This window comes from Glycine max, chromosome 4 (genome assembly GCF_000004515.6).
Source record: "Glycine max cultivar Williams 82 chromosome 4, Glycine_max_v4.0, whole genome shotgun sequence".
Classification (NCBI taxonomy): domain Eukaryota; kingdom Viridiplantae; phylum Streptophyta; class Magnoliopsida; order Fabales; family Fabaceae; genus Glycine; species Glycine max.
Genome location: NC_016091.4, coordinates 34,956,087 through 34,973,716, shown reverse-complemented (window position 1 = coordinate 34,973,716; position 17,630 = coordinate 34,956,087). Strand labels below are relative to the sequence as shown.

Here is a 17,630-nt window from a genome sequence, read left to right as displayed (position 1 = left end):
CACTTTGCAATGCGGCTTATAAGGTTTTATCAAAGGTTCTTGCAAATTGCCTTAAACCTTTTTTTCCTAGCACTATTTCTGAAGAGCGACGTGCTTTTGTTGAAAATAGAGCCATCATTGACAACATTCTACTAGCAAATGAAATTGTGCATTACCTGAATTGTGAGACTAGAGGTCATGTTAGTGAAGTTGGACTTTAGCAAAGTGTTTGACAGGGTTAGTTGAAGTTATATTCGTGCCCTCATGCTTAAGTTGGGCTTCTCAGCCTAATGGGTTCAGTGGATCTCTATGTTCCTTGAGTCAGTTGTTTTCTCGATCATTGTCAACAACGAAGAAGTTGGACCTACTCATCCGAGTCAAGGATCAAGGCAAGGGAATCCCTTATCCCTATATCTCTTTCTTCTTTGTGTTGAGGGTCTCTTGACATTGATCAAATTAACAAAAGCATGGGGTAAAATCCATGATGTAAAGATTAGTAGAAGCGCCCTTAGTATTAGTCACTTGTTTTTCACGGATGATTGATTTATTTTTTTCATGCAAATGAAGAGGAATGTATTGAGCTCAAAAACATTATGGAGATTCATGGAAATGCCTTAGGTCAGTTAATAAATTTTGAAAAATCTAATATTATGTTTAGTCAAAATTTTGTGCCTGCTACATATGGCTTTATCTAGCATGAATTAGGTGTAAAGGAGGGTTTGGGGAGAGGAAAGTATCCAGGCATGCATTCTTTAATTGGTCGTAGCAAGAAGAGCATGTCCAATTTTGCTAAAGATAAAATTTGGTGCAAAATTCAGTCATGGTCTGGCAGATTTCTATCTAGGGTAGGCAAAGAAGTCATGATAAAAGTTGTCCTCCAAGCCATACAAACTTATTGTACGGAAGCGTCTCTTTAACGTCATCATTGTTAGACAAAATACAAAAGATGTTAAATTCATTTTGGTGGGGATCATAGAATGGAAATCACAAACGATTCTACTGGATGAGGTGGGAACGCTCGACCCTAAAAAAGGAAGAATGTGGCATGAATTCCAGGGACTTACATGATTTCAACTTAGCTCTTAATAGCAAGGTTGGAGGCTGTTTGTTTCCATAATTCTTTAGTCTCTCATACGCTAAAAGTGTGTTATTATGCTAATGAAAACTATTTGAATGCTCAACTGGGCCATAATCCCAATTTTTCTTGGAGAAGTTAATAGATTGTTCAAGCCCTTATTCATGAAGAGTGTAAATGGAACATCAAATATGGAGCCAATGCCAAAGTCTGGGAGGATCTGTAGCTTCGAGGAGCAAACTAGAAAACTACCTAATCATCACCACTAAGTGGATATGGAAATATGGTGGTTAAAGACCTTATTGATAATGATAAGGGTGGTTGGAACCTAGACCTCCTTAACAACATTCTTCACCATGAGGATGTCGAGGAAGTTCTTCGTGTATCAGTTTTGACTAATGGGGATGAAGACGCACTAGTGTGGTGATGAAGTAAGGACAGAGATTACTCTGTCAAATTTGCATATCATGGAGACCGTCAATCCTTAATTATCAACACCTTAGGGTTGAAGGGGACTGGACTCACATTTGGAACTTGAAAATTACTCCCAAAATCAAGCATTTTTTGTGGAGGGCTTGTTGTAATTGTCTTCCCACCCATCTTCGACTTCATAAGGGGCCACGACTATTTCCTTTAGAGTAGTACGTAGGCCTGAGCTTCATCTTTCTTTCTTGTTTATTTGTTTGTTTGTACATGTCTATTGATGCACGTGGCACGAGGGCTACACACGCGATGCGGCGACAACAATCAAGAGGATTGGATAAAGATTAAGGACCATTGGTTTTATTTTCTTCTGGGAGAAAGTGAGGTTATGTTGAGGAAGTGGATGATGGGCAGAGATACATTGGGATATAGTGGGCGGATAGGTTCGATGAACCTAGAGGAATTAGCGAGTGGTGACTACCCGACATTTAGTGCACTCATTTAGTGTGAGTAATTCACAAGCCTCACTTTGCTACTCCTGATGGGCTTAGAGACTATGCTTTTTGAGTTGGGAGATAAGGGGTCGGTGTACGATGTATCCGTGTGCAGCGATCACTCCCGACTATCATCCACATGATTTGTAAGAATATTAAGACCTGGGAGGATTGGTGACAATGATTGGGCCTAACAGTGAATTAAGTGTGATAGTTACACACTTAGGATGCGGGAGTGTTGTTTGTTAAACAACCACACACAATGGTTACGTAGATTGTATGTGTTAATTTTGTTTTACTATTGCCTGTTGTTTGTGGCATTCGAGGAGCAGAGGACTCACCTTTGCAACCACCAATTTCAAGAGAAGATCATGGAGTATCAGCAGAGGATGCTCAAATGGATCAGTAGCTATCGCTACAGCTACATGATAGAGGAAGAGGCACGCCTCCATGCACATTTTGAATGCATCTGGTGCCATGTTTTACCGTTAGATGAGCCTCGTGTTTCACTGATCACCATAGAGACAAATGCCTCATATCACTACCCATTCAAGCGTACCTCTTAGTGTGATATCACTCACATCATTATCTACTACACTTACTTTGGACTTGCACAATTGCACAACCCGCCGCGATTTGTGCAACAATTCTTCGGGCACAATGTCAACGAGAGGCCTACTAGATTTACCTTCTGTCAGGACACGACCGTTGAAGTTTATGAGGATGTGGGAGATTTTTAGTGATGATAAGGATCTCACGTCATCCGAGATTGCCTATTACTGGGATGTTATTAGTGAAGAGATACTTGAGGGAGAGATGCTTTCATTCGACAAGGAACATGATTCCTCGGGAGATGAGAGCGACATTTCCAAATATATGACTTCGCCCTAGGTAGTTATGGGTCTTGGGTAGTGACTGCTCTAAGTGTATGATGTTTTTTTTCCCTTTTTGATGTATATTTGGGGTGGGAAGATTTCTATACTTAGTGACATAACATTTTGTTGTATAAAACCTTTTGGTGATACTGTGTGATGTTTTGAGGGGAGAGAGTGAATATTTATTTCTTGTTACGATTGAAGTGATTTCAGTACACTTATGTTTAAACTATAAGGGTCACTAAAACTCGATATGGATGTTTATTATTCCTTCTAGTTCTCTTCATCATGTAATTTTTGTGCAAGTTATTTCCTGAATCTATACTTTATTATAGCATTGCATAAGGATAGAAGAAAAATGACCACAATTTTCAAGATGTATATTTCTTTTTTCGCATTTTGACAGGATATTTTATTTATGAGCATTTAATTATATGTATACATTTTAATCAAACACAATAAATATATAGATATGTGTGTTCCTTCTTTTCCCAAAAAAAAAAAGAAATATTGAGGTGTTTTGTCAACTTAGAAATAGAAACTAAAATTTAATAACTTGTATTACACAACATTTATTATATAAATGATTTTAAAGTTATATTTCAAGAAAAAAATTAAGGTGTTACAATAATCATACTTATAATTACAACAATTATAGAATAAATAAAAATTTTCACAAAATATATTCTTTGAGAGAAACAAATAAGTTAACTATGACTAAATTTCAAAAGATTTATATGTATCAAGCTAATGAGTGTACATTAAGTTAATGAATTTAGTATTTATAAACTTATTAGTTTATTTACATGTCACTTTAAAAAATAAATAAAAACCCATGCAACCCGTGCAACGGGTACCCCTGCTAGTTGCAACAGAAAAATAAACCGAGCCAAGCGCGTTAAAAAGTGAATGCGACAGGACACGTAAACACCAATTAATCACGATTAGTGAGGGAGTGAGAATCCCTCTTCCAAATCTGACACTACAAAATATTCACCAATTCCCAGGTACTCTGAACCCTCTTTTACCAAATCGAAACGCTTCAAATCAATAGTTGTCTTCGCAAAGTTCCCCATTATACTGAAAACCAAACTTTTTTTGTTCAATTTTTTCTTCAGTTCCGTGGACTGCAGCACCCTTAGATTTCGTTACCAAGGAGAAGGAGAAGCGCCCGAAGCGCAATAAAATGGTATGTGCATAAATTTTCTGTGCTGTTCGAACCGTTGTTCTCTGTGTTGAAACTACTTGGATGGGTACTATGGAATTTTACAGCGAAATATGGCTTCAAATTGAAAGTTAAGAATTGGGTTTGCGTGTTTGTTTTCAAGTCATTCCAAGTAAAGTGAGGAAACTGGTCCAAAATGTTCTTTATCTCTTTATGTCTATAGGCTGTGAAAAATAATAAAAGAGAAAAGGAATTGGTAAAAGCAATTGCCTTTGCTGTGCTTTCATGAGAAAGGAAATAGGGGACCGCATGTATGTAAGTACGTGAAATTACCCTCATTTAACCGTGTGTTAGTGCTTGAGCCTTGAGAAATTCATTGGATTTTATATAGTTGTGAATGTGATGTTAGGACTTGGGAGATCATGAAGATGTTTATAGCTTGTTTGATTTTTTTGTTTCCTTTAAGCTACACATTGAGTTACTGCAGTTGGATCATGCCATATGGTAGTATTTTGGTTTTTGTTTGTAAAAGAACATGTTATTCCCTGTTTTCTTTCACTTTCATTATCAATTTCTAGAGGCCTCTGCCTGGTGTGCTTTAACATCGTATCATGTTCAATTATAAAATGGATACTCCGAGCTATGATGGGCTGTCAGTGCCATAATGTTAATGCTGATGTTACTCATAGCATAGATGGAGATTTGTTAGCTAATTATTTTTGGATGTCTGTTATGCATTGTGGGAAATTTGGAGTGATCTTAATCCAAACTGTCGCTTATTGGCAGGATATGTACATTCGTGTTAAACGTAGTAAGACAACCTACTTCATCAGGTGCAAGCCATCTGATAAAATTCTTGACATAAAACAGAAGTTGCAAGAACTTGTTGATCAGCCAGCTAATAATCAACGGTTAATTCTACCTGTTACTGGAGAAGTATTAGAAGACTCTAAGACTCTGGCAGATCAAAAGGTACAGTAGTATAAGAGTATACTTACTCGATATTCGATAAGAGTCTTTCTCTTTTTCTTTTCTGTATTACTGAAGTTATCAGTTTCTGTTTCTAAGTGTTAGTTGTAGTTAGTCAACTAGAGTTTGACAGCTGTGTACTCAACTAACTTTTGTTAGTTGACAGTTAGGACCTTGTATATATACCTGGTTGTTATCCTTACACAGTGGGTTGAATTCATTATATCCTCAATCACAGATTTAGTAAAACTCTCCTCTCTCTAAACTCTTTTAAGCAGCAAAACATCATTACACTTCATGCGATGTACATTTTTCATGTATTTTTTTTAATACTGGTGGAAATGTCCTACTTGCTCCTCTTATAGCTTATACCTGTACTGCATCTTATAGGCGTTGACAATTTCCTATAATTACTTTTCCTGTTCAGGTTGAAAATGATGCTGTCGTTGCACTGACCTTGAGAAAAGGTAATGGGTATACTGTTATCCTTTTCCTTGCTGCCAATTTAGTTTCCTTTCTTCCTTCACTGGTTGTGTGCAGAGTCCTATTGCCTGTTGTCTATGTTGTGCATCAAAGATGCATAAGAGATGCATAGGAGTTATGTGCATTTGGTAATTTTAATCACTTAGTTCCTTTACTCATCTACAATTTTAATCATTTGGTAATTTTCTTTTGAAAAATACATTTGTTTTCTAATTTATAGAATCTTGAAACTAATCATAGTGGGTTCTTGTTTGATTACTCTATAGCTAGACCATATTCATATTCCTGTTATTCAAGAATAGGAGTGAATTGAAATCCATATTGTACAACCAAGCTTTATCCCACTTTTCTAAATTTATTTAATGCTGTGAGTTATGATAGAGAAATAGATGTGGATTGTGGGTCAACCTTTGGAAGCACACGACTTTTAAGTGAAAGTTAAATGAAATATATTTTTTTTTTATCAGCCAAAAATATAATATATTCATTAATAAGTACCAGAGGTACTAAAACGATCCAGATTTTTAAGTTAAATGAAATATATGAAGTAGCAAGAGGTGCATCAATCCTAACTTGGCTCTTTGAGAGGCCAACTCTTCTTACATTTATTATTCTCCTCCCTCTGTCAGTCTTTCCTATTTATTTTCTTACCCCCTCTAACTAACTACTTGTAATTCATGACAGCTGTAACAATTATTATTTTGAAAATAGAATGACTATTCCCTTGATTATTATTTCTCCTCTATGTTGTCAAAATATACACCTTTTTAACTAATGCGCGACTAGAATTCAAGTGGGGTGGATGAAATGGAGGAGGTGCCTCAAGTGTATTCTGTGACAATATCACTCAAGCTTGGAGGAAATTTTTATCACAAAACTGTAAGACTTGTAGTGTTGTATTGTATGAAACTGAGTGTTGGGTGGTAAAAAGCCACTAACAAAATAAACTCAATGTAGCATAGATGAGAATGTTATGTTGGATAAGTGGACATATTAGACAAGATAGGATTAAAATGAATGCATTAGAAAGAAAGTTGAGAACTTGAGATAGCATCTGTTGTCGAAAAAAATGGTAGAATCTCACCTTAGGTGGTTTGGGCATGTATGTAGAAGACTAGTAGAAGCCCCACTTAAGAGGGGTAGCCTGTAGTCCTATGTGGGGAAGTTAGGCTGAAAAAAATTATAGTCTAAACCATTTAGAGGTTAATGGCTTCTCCATGGACATGATTTGTAATAAAGCACTATGGCACCATTTAATCCATGTAACTAACCTCATGTAGTGGGAAAAAGGCTTTGTTGTTGAATTGTGAATTGTTGCGCCATAGTTCATTACTTTTAGTTTTGATGCTTCAATGGGACTTTTAGTTTTTAGAAGACAAACAATAATCATGAGGTATTAGTAAATACATAGGTTGCCTAGCTAGCATCACTCTCTTCACCTCTTTTTCTCTCATGAACAAGTTCTGTATTTTTCTCTCTTGATTTTCATCTTTTTTTTCAGTTTCACTCTTTTTTTTATCTCCACTTTTTTTTTCTTTTCTCTCCTTTCATGTTTCTCTCTCTTTTCATCAATTTTGTTTTTCTCTTCTTTTTTCTCTTGTTCTCTTTTCACTCTCATTTTTATTTGATCCTCACAAACCTCACTTGGAGACAAAGGTTTAAGGATAACCTTTTGCCCTTTATGTATAAATGAAAATTTGTTTGTGACACCATTGTGGACAACATCCCTATCATACTGTCAAGACCTTCCAAGTAAGAGATGACTAGCCTCCATAGGGACTACATCAAACAGTATCTCATCAATATATTTTCCAATGGAGAAGTATATCAAAACTTTTCTATCTGCAACTAGCTCCTCATTCTCATTCAACCATTGTAGTTTGTAAGGCGTAGGGTAAAGGGAAGTTTTCAAAGCAAGTTTTTCAATCAATCTTTGGCTAGCTACATTAGTGCAATTATCCCCATCAATAATCAAAGAGCATATTTTTCCCATGACCTTGCACCTAGTATGAAAAATGTTCTCCCTTTGAGTTTCATCTCTATCCTTATACACACTCCCCATTAACCTCCTAACCATCAAAAGATCACCTTCCAGGGGCTGTACATCACATTCACTTTCACTCTCACGAGAAGAACTAGAAGAGTTAGAAGAAGATGCATTAGTGATATCCCTATTGCCCAGCACAACCATAGTTCTTTTGTTAGGACATTCGGAGGCAATATGACCCTTTCTCAAACACTTAAAACATTTAATAGAACTCGCCTTTGAAGAAGTGGGAGTAGGCTTAGAATTATTTTTACCAAGGGCAACAACTTTTTCATGAGATTTGAATAAAGATCCTCCCTCCTTCTTGAATGTCTCCTTGTCTTTCTAAGTTGAAGAGCCATAGGAGGACTTCTTGTATGTTTGCTTCCTCTTTAATTGTCGCTCCACCTTGATAGCTTGATGAATGAGATTCTCCAAGGAGGCAGAGTGGTGCAACTCTACAATGTTTTGGATCTCCCTATTGAGACCATGCAAAAACCTTGCCATGGTGACCTCTTGAGACTCCTCAATTTGAGTCTTAATCAAGGAAATCTCCATCTCTTTGTAATACTCATCCATACTCCTATATCCTTGAATTAATCTTTGGAGTTTGTTGTGAAGGTCTCTCCCATACTAGGATGGCACAAATCTCTCTCAAAACTCTCTTCATGTCTTGCCAAGTATTAATCAAAGGTCTTCTCATCCTCTCAACATCACTCCTCACTTGATTCTACCACACTAAGGCATATCCCTCAAACTCTAGGGAGACCTGATATTTTCTTTTTCATTGTAGTTGTAGCAAGCAAAAACTTGCTCAACCTTCATCTCCCACTCAAGATACACTTTTGGATCACAAGTTCCTTTAAAAGTAGGGATCTTCACCTTCACTCCCTCAATCCCTTCCTCTCTTTGTCTACCTCCATATCTTGTATGATTTCTTCTCTCCCTATCCCTTTCATTCCTCCATCCTCTCTCATCCTCTTCATATCCATCATCTTTTCCATGAGAAGAATTAGATGATCTTACCACTCTTTTTCGCTCTATATTTTCAATTCTCACACTTAAAGCTTCACTACTCCTATATATTCTTCCCAAACTCTCATCATTCTCTTTTCTCATTCTCTCCATCCTTTCTTCATTGTCATAACTCATTCTTCTCATTTGATCACCAAGTTTAATCATCTCCGCCTCTAGCCTTGTGATTTTTGGAGATGATAGAGTAGCATCTCCACTTGTAGAAGCCATACCTATAAGAAAAGTTAGTGTACAAGTAAAAAATAGAATAGGATCTCACCACTCAACTTAGTGTTCCACTCAAGTTCACTTATGTATCACTCTTTCAAGACTTTTTCTTTTATAATATGCACTCTTGCCTTTTACCACTCTTGCTTCTTTTCAGTTCTTATGCAGAATCTTCAAGCTCAACATCAAGAAATATTCAATGTAAAATATGTCACAAATCAAGACTCAACTCAAGAAGCCAAGAAAAGAAATACTCTATGACAAAACTAAGGAATTTTAAAGACGAACAAAAATAATGAAAGGGATACTCGAAAGGAATGTCAAGGAAGACAAACTAAAAACTCTAGAATGAAGAAAAGAATTGTCCAAGAATTGAACTATACTAGATGTAAATAACTAACAAGACAGTTTTTTTTTTTTGAAATAAAAGTATGTAAAAACAAGAAAGACGTTGAATGCAATTTTTTTTGTGTTTTTTTTTTTGCTTCCTTTTTTTACTCTGTACTTTTTTTTTATTTTTTATTTTGACTCTCAATTCAATGCAAATATGTGATTGGGAAAATCCAAATCTAGACTGTAATAGAATTTTGCCTCCAAATTTGAAAACTGGATTTCTTCTTTTTATACTTCTTTCTTTCGTTTTTTTTTTCACAAATTTTAATTCTATATTTATAAAAGGAAAAGATAAAAAGATATTGATGCTAGATATAATTCAAAAAAGAAAGATAGACTCAAAGAAATAAAACATAGAAAGATGAAATAATAATAATATAGAGTTAAACCAAAAAAAAACCAATTCGGGGTTCTATGAAATTGGGAAAAATAAAAGAAAAAAGCGGGATTAAAGAAGTGAAAAGAACAACACCACAATCTTGGAAGAATGATAAGTTGAGAATGATTGGCCACAAAAGATATAATTCTTTGATAAGAACCTAAAGTTTCACACAAGAACCAAGAGAGACACTCTCTTGACTGTGTCTAATTTGAAAATTTCATAAAAAATGTCAACAAAGTGTTTAAGGAGTCTATTTATAACTTCTACTAATAATCTTAAATTAAGTCCAAGGCCTAATAACTAATCAAATAATTAAAAGACTTGCAAATAACAATAAAAAAAATGTAGCAGCCCATTACAAGTTCAAAATAGACCCAAAAATATAATTAAAAATGAAAATAAATCTTATTATAAAAGTTGACTAAAATAAATGAATTTCACTTCTTCTTTTCCCTCCATGAGAGAATTTAGTCTCTTGACAAACTCTTCTTGAAATCTTTTACTCCTTGCTCTAGTGATTAGTCCATCCAATTTGAGCTCACCTAAGTCAAACTTTTCTTCCTTGGATAGTTCTTTATCAAAATACATGAAGTAGCAAGAGCTGCATCAATCCTAACTTAGCTCTTTGAGAGGCCAACTCTTCTTACATTTATTATTCTCCTCCCTCTGTCAGTCTTTCCTATTTATTTTCTTACCCCCTCTAACTAACTACTAGTAATTCATGACAGCTGTAACAATTATTATTTTGAAAATAGAATGATTATTCCCTTGATTATTATTTCTCCTCAATGCTGTAAAAATATACACCTTTTTAACTAATGCGCGACTAGAATTCAAGTGGGGTGGATGAAATGGAGGAGGTGCCTCAAGTGTATTCTGTGACAATATCACTCAAGCTTGGAGGAAATTTTTATCACAAAACTGTAAGACTTGTAGTGTTGTATTGTATGAAACTGAGTGTTGGGTGGTAAAAAGCCATTAACAAAATAAACTCAATGTAGCATAGATGAGAATGATATGTTGGATAAGTGGACATATTAGACAAGATAGGATTAAAATGAATGCATTAGAAAGAAAGTTGAGAACTTGAGATAGCATCTGTTGTAGAAAAAAATGGTAGAATCTCACCTGAGGTGGTTTGGGCATGTATGCAGAAGACTAGTAGAAGCCCCACTTAAGAGGGGTAGCCTGTAGTCCTATGTGGGGAAGTTAGGCTGAAAAAAATTATAGTCTAAACCATTAAGAAGGATTTAGAGGTCAATGGCTTCTCCATGGACATGATTTGTAATAAAACACTATGGCACCATTTAATCCATGTAACTGACCTCATGTAATGGGAAAAAGGCTTTGTTGTTGAATTGTGAATTATTGCACCATAGTTCATTACTTTTAGTTTTAAGACTTCAATGGGACTTTTTATTTGGCATTGGCTTCCCTTTATCTACTATACAAGGGTCTGACACCAGTGACCAATAGTCCTTTTGAATAATTTTTTTCTTTCTCTTTTACCAAATGCATTCTTCTATCGAGCTTTGTGCTGCTTTTATCGTCGTCATCATCATCCAGAGTAGTCATGGTTGAGTTATGGAATCATATATTTGCTCTAATTCTGAAAATGGCAGTCTCAGTTTTTGCTGTATTATTATTTCCAACAGAAAAAAAAGAAGCAATTGTTATTGTTAATTAGCATGTTATGGCTTCTTAGAATTGCATCCATTATTTTTTTATAACCACAGAAGAATTGTTTCAGTTGGATTTTACTTCTATTGTCAATGTCAAAACTTTTTGTTTCAAATTTCACTAAAACATATCATTTGCTTTTAATGGACTTTACCGAGGTTCGGGGAAACCAAAGGGGCAAAGAAGTAAATAATTTTTTTCAATCCAAAAGTTAACTTGAGCTGCAGTTGTCAAGTGATTGATTGGACTGAGATTCTTCCTGGAATTAAAATTGTCATGTTAAAGTGATAATTGACATATTGAGGGGATATCTAATATAAGTTCAGTGGTAACTGATTGAAAAAAAAGAAAAAAAACAAATTGAGGAAATTCACGAAGTATCCATTTTATTGATACTTTTAACTTCTTTTTTAATCTTAAGTTCAAGTAACTAGTCCCTCCATCCCCCCCCCCCCCCCCCCCCTTTTCCTTTCTCCCGGTTATTTCTTAAGACACAGATAATGGAGTCTTTCTTTGTATCTTTGAAGTGATCTTGACGATCATGCAGTTGGCATTTACGTGTAGCTTATATTCTCTTCTCTACCGCCTTTAGTTGTTGCAGATATTCCTGAAACTTCCATTTTGACGGCATTGTCTGTTAAAGAATTATTATGCATGTGCCTGCGCTATTTACCTTTGCTTTTCAGAAACAACATAATGAAGAGTTATTCTTCTGTTGTTTCCAGATGATAATGAGTTTGAGGAGGTCAACATTGTCCGGCCAAATGATTTCTACCAAGCTCGGGATGCGGATGGTGCCAATTGGTAAAGCCATACTCCAACAATGGCTGGCTCACAATTAATGGTACCCTGCCCATGGAATCATTGATAAATATTATTTTAAAACCTTAAATGAAACTTCCATGTTATGAGCTAAGGGTACTGTCCCGTTAATTTTTCAGGTGGTATGATGAAATCCATAGTGGCTCAGAAAACATTTTCAAACGATTGATGAAATGACATGCTTGTTTGTATAATACTGAATTTATTGCCTTAAGAGAATATGACACTTTCTTTTCTTTGGTAAAATGAAGAATTAAGGGAGGCAAGTTACATCACTATCAAAGTGCCTGTCCACTGGTGTGCATAAGTGCAATGATTTTATATCATGTTAAATCAAATTTGTTTAAGGTCTAGATTTAGATTGGCTTTATACCAATGTGGGTTAAATATATTTTTAATAATTGCAAATAGGACAAAATTTGTTTTGTCCTTCAAAATTGGTCTCTCATTTTATGAAAATGTATTAGATAGGATCTTTGTCTTTCATAAAAAAAAAATTGGCCAAATGACCTATCTGGTCCTTTATCCTATTTTTTGGTTCAATCTGGTTCTTTATATTTTCAAAAATTTATTTTGATCTTATGTTTTAAAAAAGGACCCAAATGATCCTTCCATCATTGCAAACTTGACTTTAATGAAATAAAAATATTAGCAGCTTTTAGTTGTCACAACATGAGTTTTTTTTTTCCTTCATCTATCTCTTTTCTTCTCACTGCTTCCTCCTTCCTCAAATTTCCTTTAATTTCAGTTTTAGTTCATTCTGTCTTTGTCATCATCACCATCACGCACTCACCCTTTCATTCCACCAAAATTCAAAAATCTAGAGGAGCCATGGGGTGGGTTTTGTGAGATAGTAAGCCTACTATGGGAGACATCACAAATTTGATCCTTGATGGCCATGAGCAAGGCTTCTTGAGATCGGTGTTGTTGTAGGCCTCGAGCTCCTCAATCATGATCTTGTTGATCTTAATCCGGGGGCACAAAGGTGACATATCCTCCTCAACGTGGCAATGATGGTGGTCGTTGGAGGAGCCAAAGAGACTCATGACGACATAGTAAATGACAAAAAGAAGTGGCAAATTGGAAACCCCCACCCCTAAACCTCCCTAACCTCTACTTTTGCAAATCCATTTGTGTCCCCTGCTACTGAGAGCAGAAATTCTTCTCCCTTTTCTCCTTCTCTCACCTTCCCCACTTCGAACCATATGAAGATCTCATCGCTCGTCAAAGATGCGAGGAAGACAGTGTCTGGTGATCTTGCAGCTCATTGTGGCACCATCATTGTTTGCCCTCTAGATCCTCAACCTCAAAAAGGGATGCATCAAGGAAACCTTAATTTGGGAAAATGTCTCCAAATCCAACTCCAACGTCCAAGCATTGAATCCTTGTTAGAAGACATACATGTTCAACAACTTTGAATCTTCCCAACAAAACTTGAATTTGAAAATGGTTTATGATTTGTATGTGCAATTGTGGGATGTTTGGTCTGAAAAGGGATTAGGGTTTGTGAATTTTGTCAAGAGCTTGCTCTAAGTGTGAGAGCTTTTTCTTATTTTTTGTTTTGTGGTGATTTTTAGTAGCTAGTATTTAAATACCATTGATGGTGATAACTTTTAATTGATGGAAGGACTATTTTGAACCAATTTAAAAAGATAAAGGATTAAATTGATCATTTGGCGAAACAATTGAAGTTAATTTTGAAATTTTATTGCTTTTCAAAATTGATTTCGAGAAGTATCAAAGTTTCAACACTTCCAACATTTAATTTTTCCGAAGTATATAAGAACACTTATAATTTCTAAAGGGCGTTTTACAAATTTTTGAAAATTAAAAATCAGAAATGTACAAATTTTTTATACACCTAATGTTTAATAATTTAAAAGATGAATTCAGCCACTAGTAGAGAAGGGCTTTGTTGAAATAAAATTGGAAAAATGTATTTTTAATTTCTATACTTTCACAAATAAATTTAGTCTTCAAACTTTAAAATGCATGTTAATTAATCATTTTTTATTTCTAGATGGACTAAATTTACATATTTTTTAAAGATTGAGGACTAAATTCATCAATATGAAAGTAAAGAGACTAGAACACATTTTCAATAAAATTTGATAAAAAAAAAGAGAGTGCAATGTGCTTAAAACCAATGTTATTAAAATTGAACATTACTGACCGATTTAATTGGAAATTGGCTCCATGTTTGGTCCAAAAGTACATAAAAACCGTTTGTTTAACAAACTAATATTGAACCAAAACAACCGGCAATAACTAGTTTAAACCAGTTTTGAAAAGCCAAGGCTCAGGTGTCTCAATGTCCAAAGAAAACTTCATTTTATAATATGAACCTCTTATTTTTGTTGGATAGACTAGAGCTGTCAAAATGGGTTAGTCTGACCCATGACAACTCGCATATTAGGTTAGCCAACCCAATCCAACTCACTTTTTGATGAGTCTAGAAAATGCTAGTTCGAGTCGACCCACCACAGGTTAGTGGGTTAAACAGGTCAGTCTACCTAAAATTAAAAATAAAGAAAAATCATTTAAAAAAAATTCCAACACATTTATCTCTTTTATTTTCTTGAAAATCATATTAATATATTGTCAAGGGAACTAAGAACAATGTAAAATTTCACAAGTAAAAAAACCTAAAAAGTGAGTGAGGGCAAGTGAAGTGAGTATTTTTGTTAGTACTTAGGCAAACTCGCAGGTCAATCGATCCACCAAAAGTTTCAACCTGATGGGTCATGTCATAGGTGGGACAACCCAATTTTTTGTTATTATAGGAAAAAGGTTTTTTTTCTAACTCACTTTGGACAAAACCCATGGTGGGCTAGGTTGGCCCACGAACGACCCATTTTGATGGCTTCAGGATAGACTATCAATGAGAGACTTTTACTTTGCCAAAACAAATGAAAGTCGATCACAGTGTGTATAAAATGGATAGATCCTAAGGTATTTATACAAGCTCCAACCTTAGATAATTTTTTAGACTAATCCTGGGTCTGAACCTTAGTCACACATAATCTCTTCACTCCTCCCCAAAGATGTATTATGTGAGAATCGAACCCAAGTCTCCCCCACAAACTTAGCAGTCAACAATGCAAAGCAAAGCAAAGCATTATAACCAAACTGTAAAGGCAAAGTCACAAGAAAGAGGGTGAATTTTGATTGAAAATTTTTTCACAAATTTTTTTCGAAACAGACAATACTTAATAGACTTAAAAATAACCCACAGTCAGTACAAGGAAGATATAGAGAAAAGGAAAATGCACATAGAGATTTATACAAGTTTATCTTAACCACCAAGACTACGTCTAGTTCTTGGCAACCCACCAAGCTTCCACTATCCTTTAACAAAAGATACAAGTATTTTTCACTGTCACTTCTAGTTCTTACACAGTGCTCAGGGCCGTGTACAGACATTTTGGAGCCTAAGGCGAAAATGTTAAAGGGGTCATCATGTTTTGTAATTTTAAAATCCAAACCAATTTGAATTTTTCTCTTCAATTTTATTCAAGTAGATTAGGTTATCGGGTAGATCCGAACGTGTATCCACCCCTACTAATTTTAACTAATCATGTCATTATGTTACTTTCTTCTTTAACTAATCCAAGGTGCCGCGCCGCAAATTGTTATGGTGCGTTGCCACCACCACACAAAACCAACCCACAATGGATGCCACGTGGCAGAAGATTTTAAACTCAAGTTTTGAATGTGAAGACAAAAAATAGAGGTCATCCCCACCCATGTGGGTGGGACGGGACAACAAGTTCAAAAAACCCCCAACGCTACGTCGTCGTTTCACCGTTGACTCGCACGTGCCAGGCAGCGAGTCCGTTCAAAAAATTTCAAAGCCTCCCTTCCCTTTTGTCGCTCGTATGGTGTCTATATCTTCGGTTTCACTCCAGTCCAGTCCTCTGTCATTGTTGTACCTTATCTGATCATCGCCAAGGAAGATGAACGGTGTAGGGAGACAGGGGCTAAGATCTGGTGCGGCGGGGGTGCACCACCAGCGCCAGTACTCCGATAACTTCCTCGACGGCTCTTCCAACAGCAACCAGTGGCTCCAATCGGTCGGCCTTCAACACCTTCAATCCTCCTCCAACCAACTTCCTCCGCTTCAGGTAGCGATTTTGTCTTCGATCGATCTTCATAAACGTTTTTTGGGGCCTTAGGCTGATGCCTAATTTGCCTTGCATCTTGCACGACCCTGAGAGTGCTTACCCCAAGTTTATCTTTACATTAGTGTCACATCTTTTTAGGTGAAGAGAGAGGTTGATCTTGACTGTTCTCTCACTTTTCTCCACTTCGACATATCCTAGGAAGAATGTTTGAACAATATTTGCAAACAAAATCACAAACACAAAGAATTAATTCAGTCTTAAATGCTTTCTAGAACTTAGCATTTGTTTGCTATTATCTTATCCATCAAACACATACAATGCTTTCGTCTATTGGCATATAAAACACAACTTTAAAACTTAGTGTTTATTTGCATCTAAGAAAAATTATCTAAGGTTTTAATTCGTCTTATGACTCAACATACATGACTTAAATATGTCCATAAAGTTAGGTCACTTTTATTTTTAGTTTCTGAAATTTGAATTCTTCTTTCGAAATGTTTTTTTAGTTCTTGGTGCAATAAAAAATTGTCACTAAATTTATTTATAATATATAAAGGCTAAGCTTCTCAATATCACGCAGCTATGTCAGCAAAATTAGTTATTTGTAGGAAGGAGAACATTTTAAGTTTTGTGTCATTATATTAATTCAAAGTAACACTCATCAATAGTCGTTGATATATCTTAATAAAATCAATAACTTCTCACATTGATAATAATTTAAATTATTTGTAATATTTAATTTTACATATTGAATTAATATGAAGGAAAAATTATTAAATAAAATAAATGTAAGAGTTTACACTAATTTAGTATCTATGCACAAATTTATTTATTTTTATAAATAGTTACATTAAGATATATTTTTGGAAAAATAATAAATTAAATTCATGACTTTAAAGTTATAATATAATATAATATGAAAATAAGCAAAAATTTAAAAATTATATATATATATATATATATATATATATATATGTAAATTTAAAAATAAAATTATTCATAGTTATATTCAATGTTAATTATTTAAATTAGAACTAATTAGATAAATGTAAATTAATGATAGAAGACTAATAGTCAGTATAAATATAAGAATTTTGACATTATTTCTATAAACTATTTTAAAAAAACTATAAATGTAATAATTAAATAATAAATATTATTGACTTCACTTTTATATAAAAAAGCTATATGTAAAAATATATGTTACAAAATTTATCGTATGATAAAGTTAACAATATTTTTCAATTTTAAATTATGTTTTTTGAAATAACTTTTTGTTCAATGATAAAAAATAAATATATTATAGATTATTTTAATACCACATTGAAGTTACACAATGAATACCAATAAGATTTAACGGTTACATGTATTAAAATATTATTGAATCATATTAAATAAGATTAATATGAAACCATTATATATACATGAATGAGTTTTAAGATAGAATTTTATGTAAAATAAATAAATAAATATAAAATCTAAGTTAACTTATTTGTGA

The 17,630-nt window shown here is 34.5% G+C and overlaps 1 protein-coding gene across 3 annotated transcripts; it reads left to right on the top strand.

Annotated features, from left to right (window-relative positions):
- Window positions 1–3,720: 3,720 nt before the first annotated feature.
- On the top strand, window positions 3,721–12,378 carry LOC100499885 (uncharacterized). Of its 3 annotated transcripts, NM_001250483.2 has the most exons (6): window positions 3,758–3,853; window positions 3,965–4,035; window positions 4,798–4,983; window positions 5,408–5,447; window positions 11,912–12,030; window positions 12,128–12,378. In NM_001250483.2, the coding sequence occupies exons 2-5, from the start codon at window positions 4,033–4,035 to the stop codon at window positions 11,992–11,994; spliced, it is 312 nt and encodes a 103-aa protein (NP_001237412.1). In that variant the 5' UTR covers window positions 3,758–3,853; window positions 3,965–4,032; the 3' UTR covers window positions 11,995–12,030; window positions 12,128–12,378. The 3 variants fall into 3 exon arrangements, with proteins under 3 accessions (NP_001401357.1, NP_001237412.1, NP_001401358.1); NM_001414428.1 differs by having other exon boundaries at window positions 3,721–4,035; NM_001414429.1 differs by having other exon boundaries at window positions 11,912–12,378.
- The last annotated feature ends 5,252 nt before the right edge of the window (window positions 12,379–17,630 follow it).

Coding starts and splice junctions, on each gene's coding strand:
- LOC100499885 (NM_001414428.1), top strand. Junction 4,984..5,407: donor AGACTCTGGCAGATCAAAAG/GTACAGTAGTAT, acceptor TTTCCTGTTCAG/GTTGAAAATGATGCTGTCGT. Junction 5,448..11,911: donor TGCACTGACCTTGAGAAAAG/GTAATGGGTATA, acceptor TGTTGTTTCCAG/ATGATAATGAGTTTGAGGAG.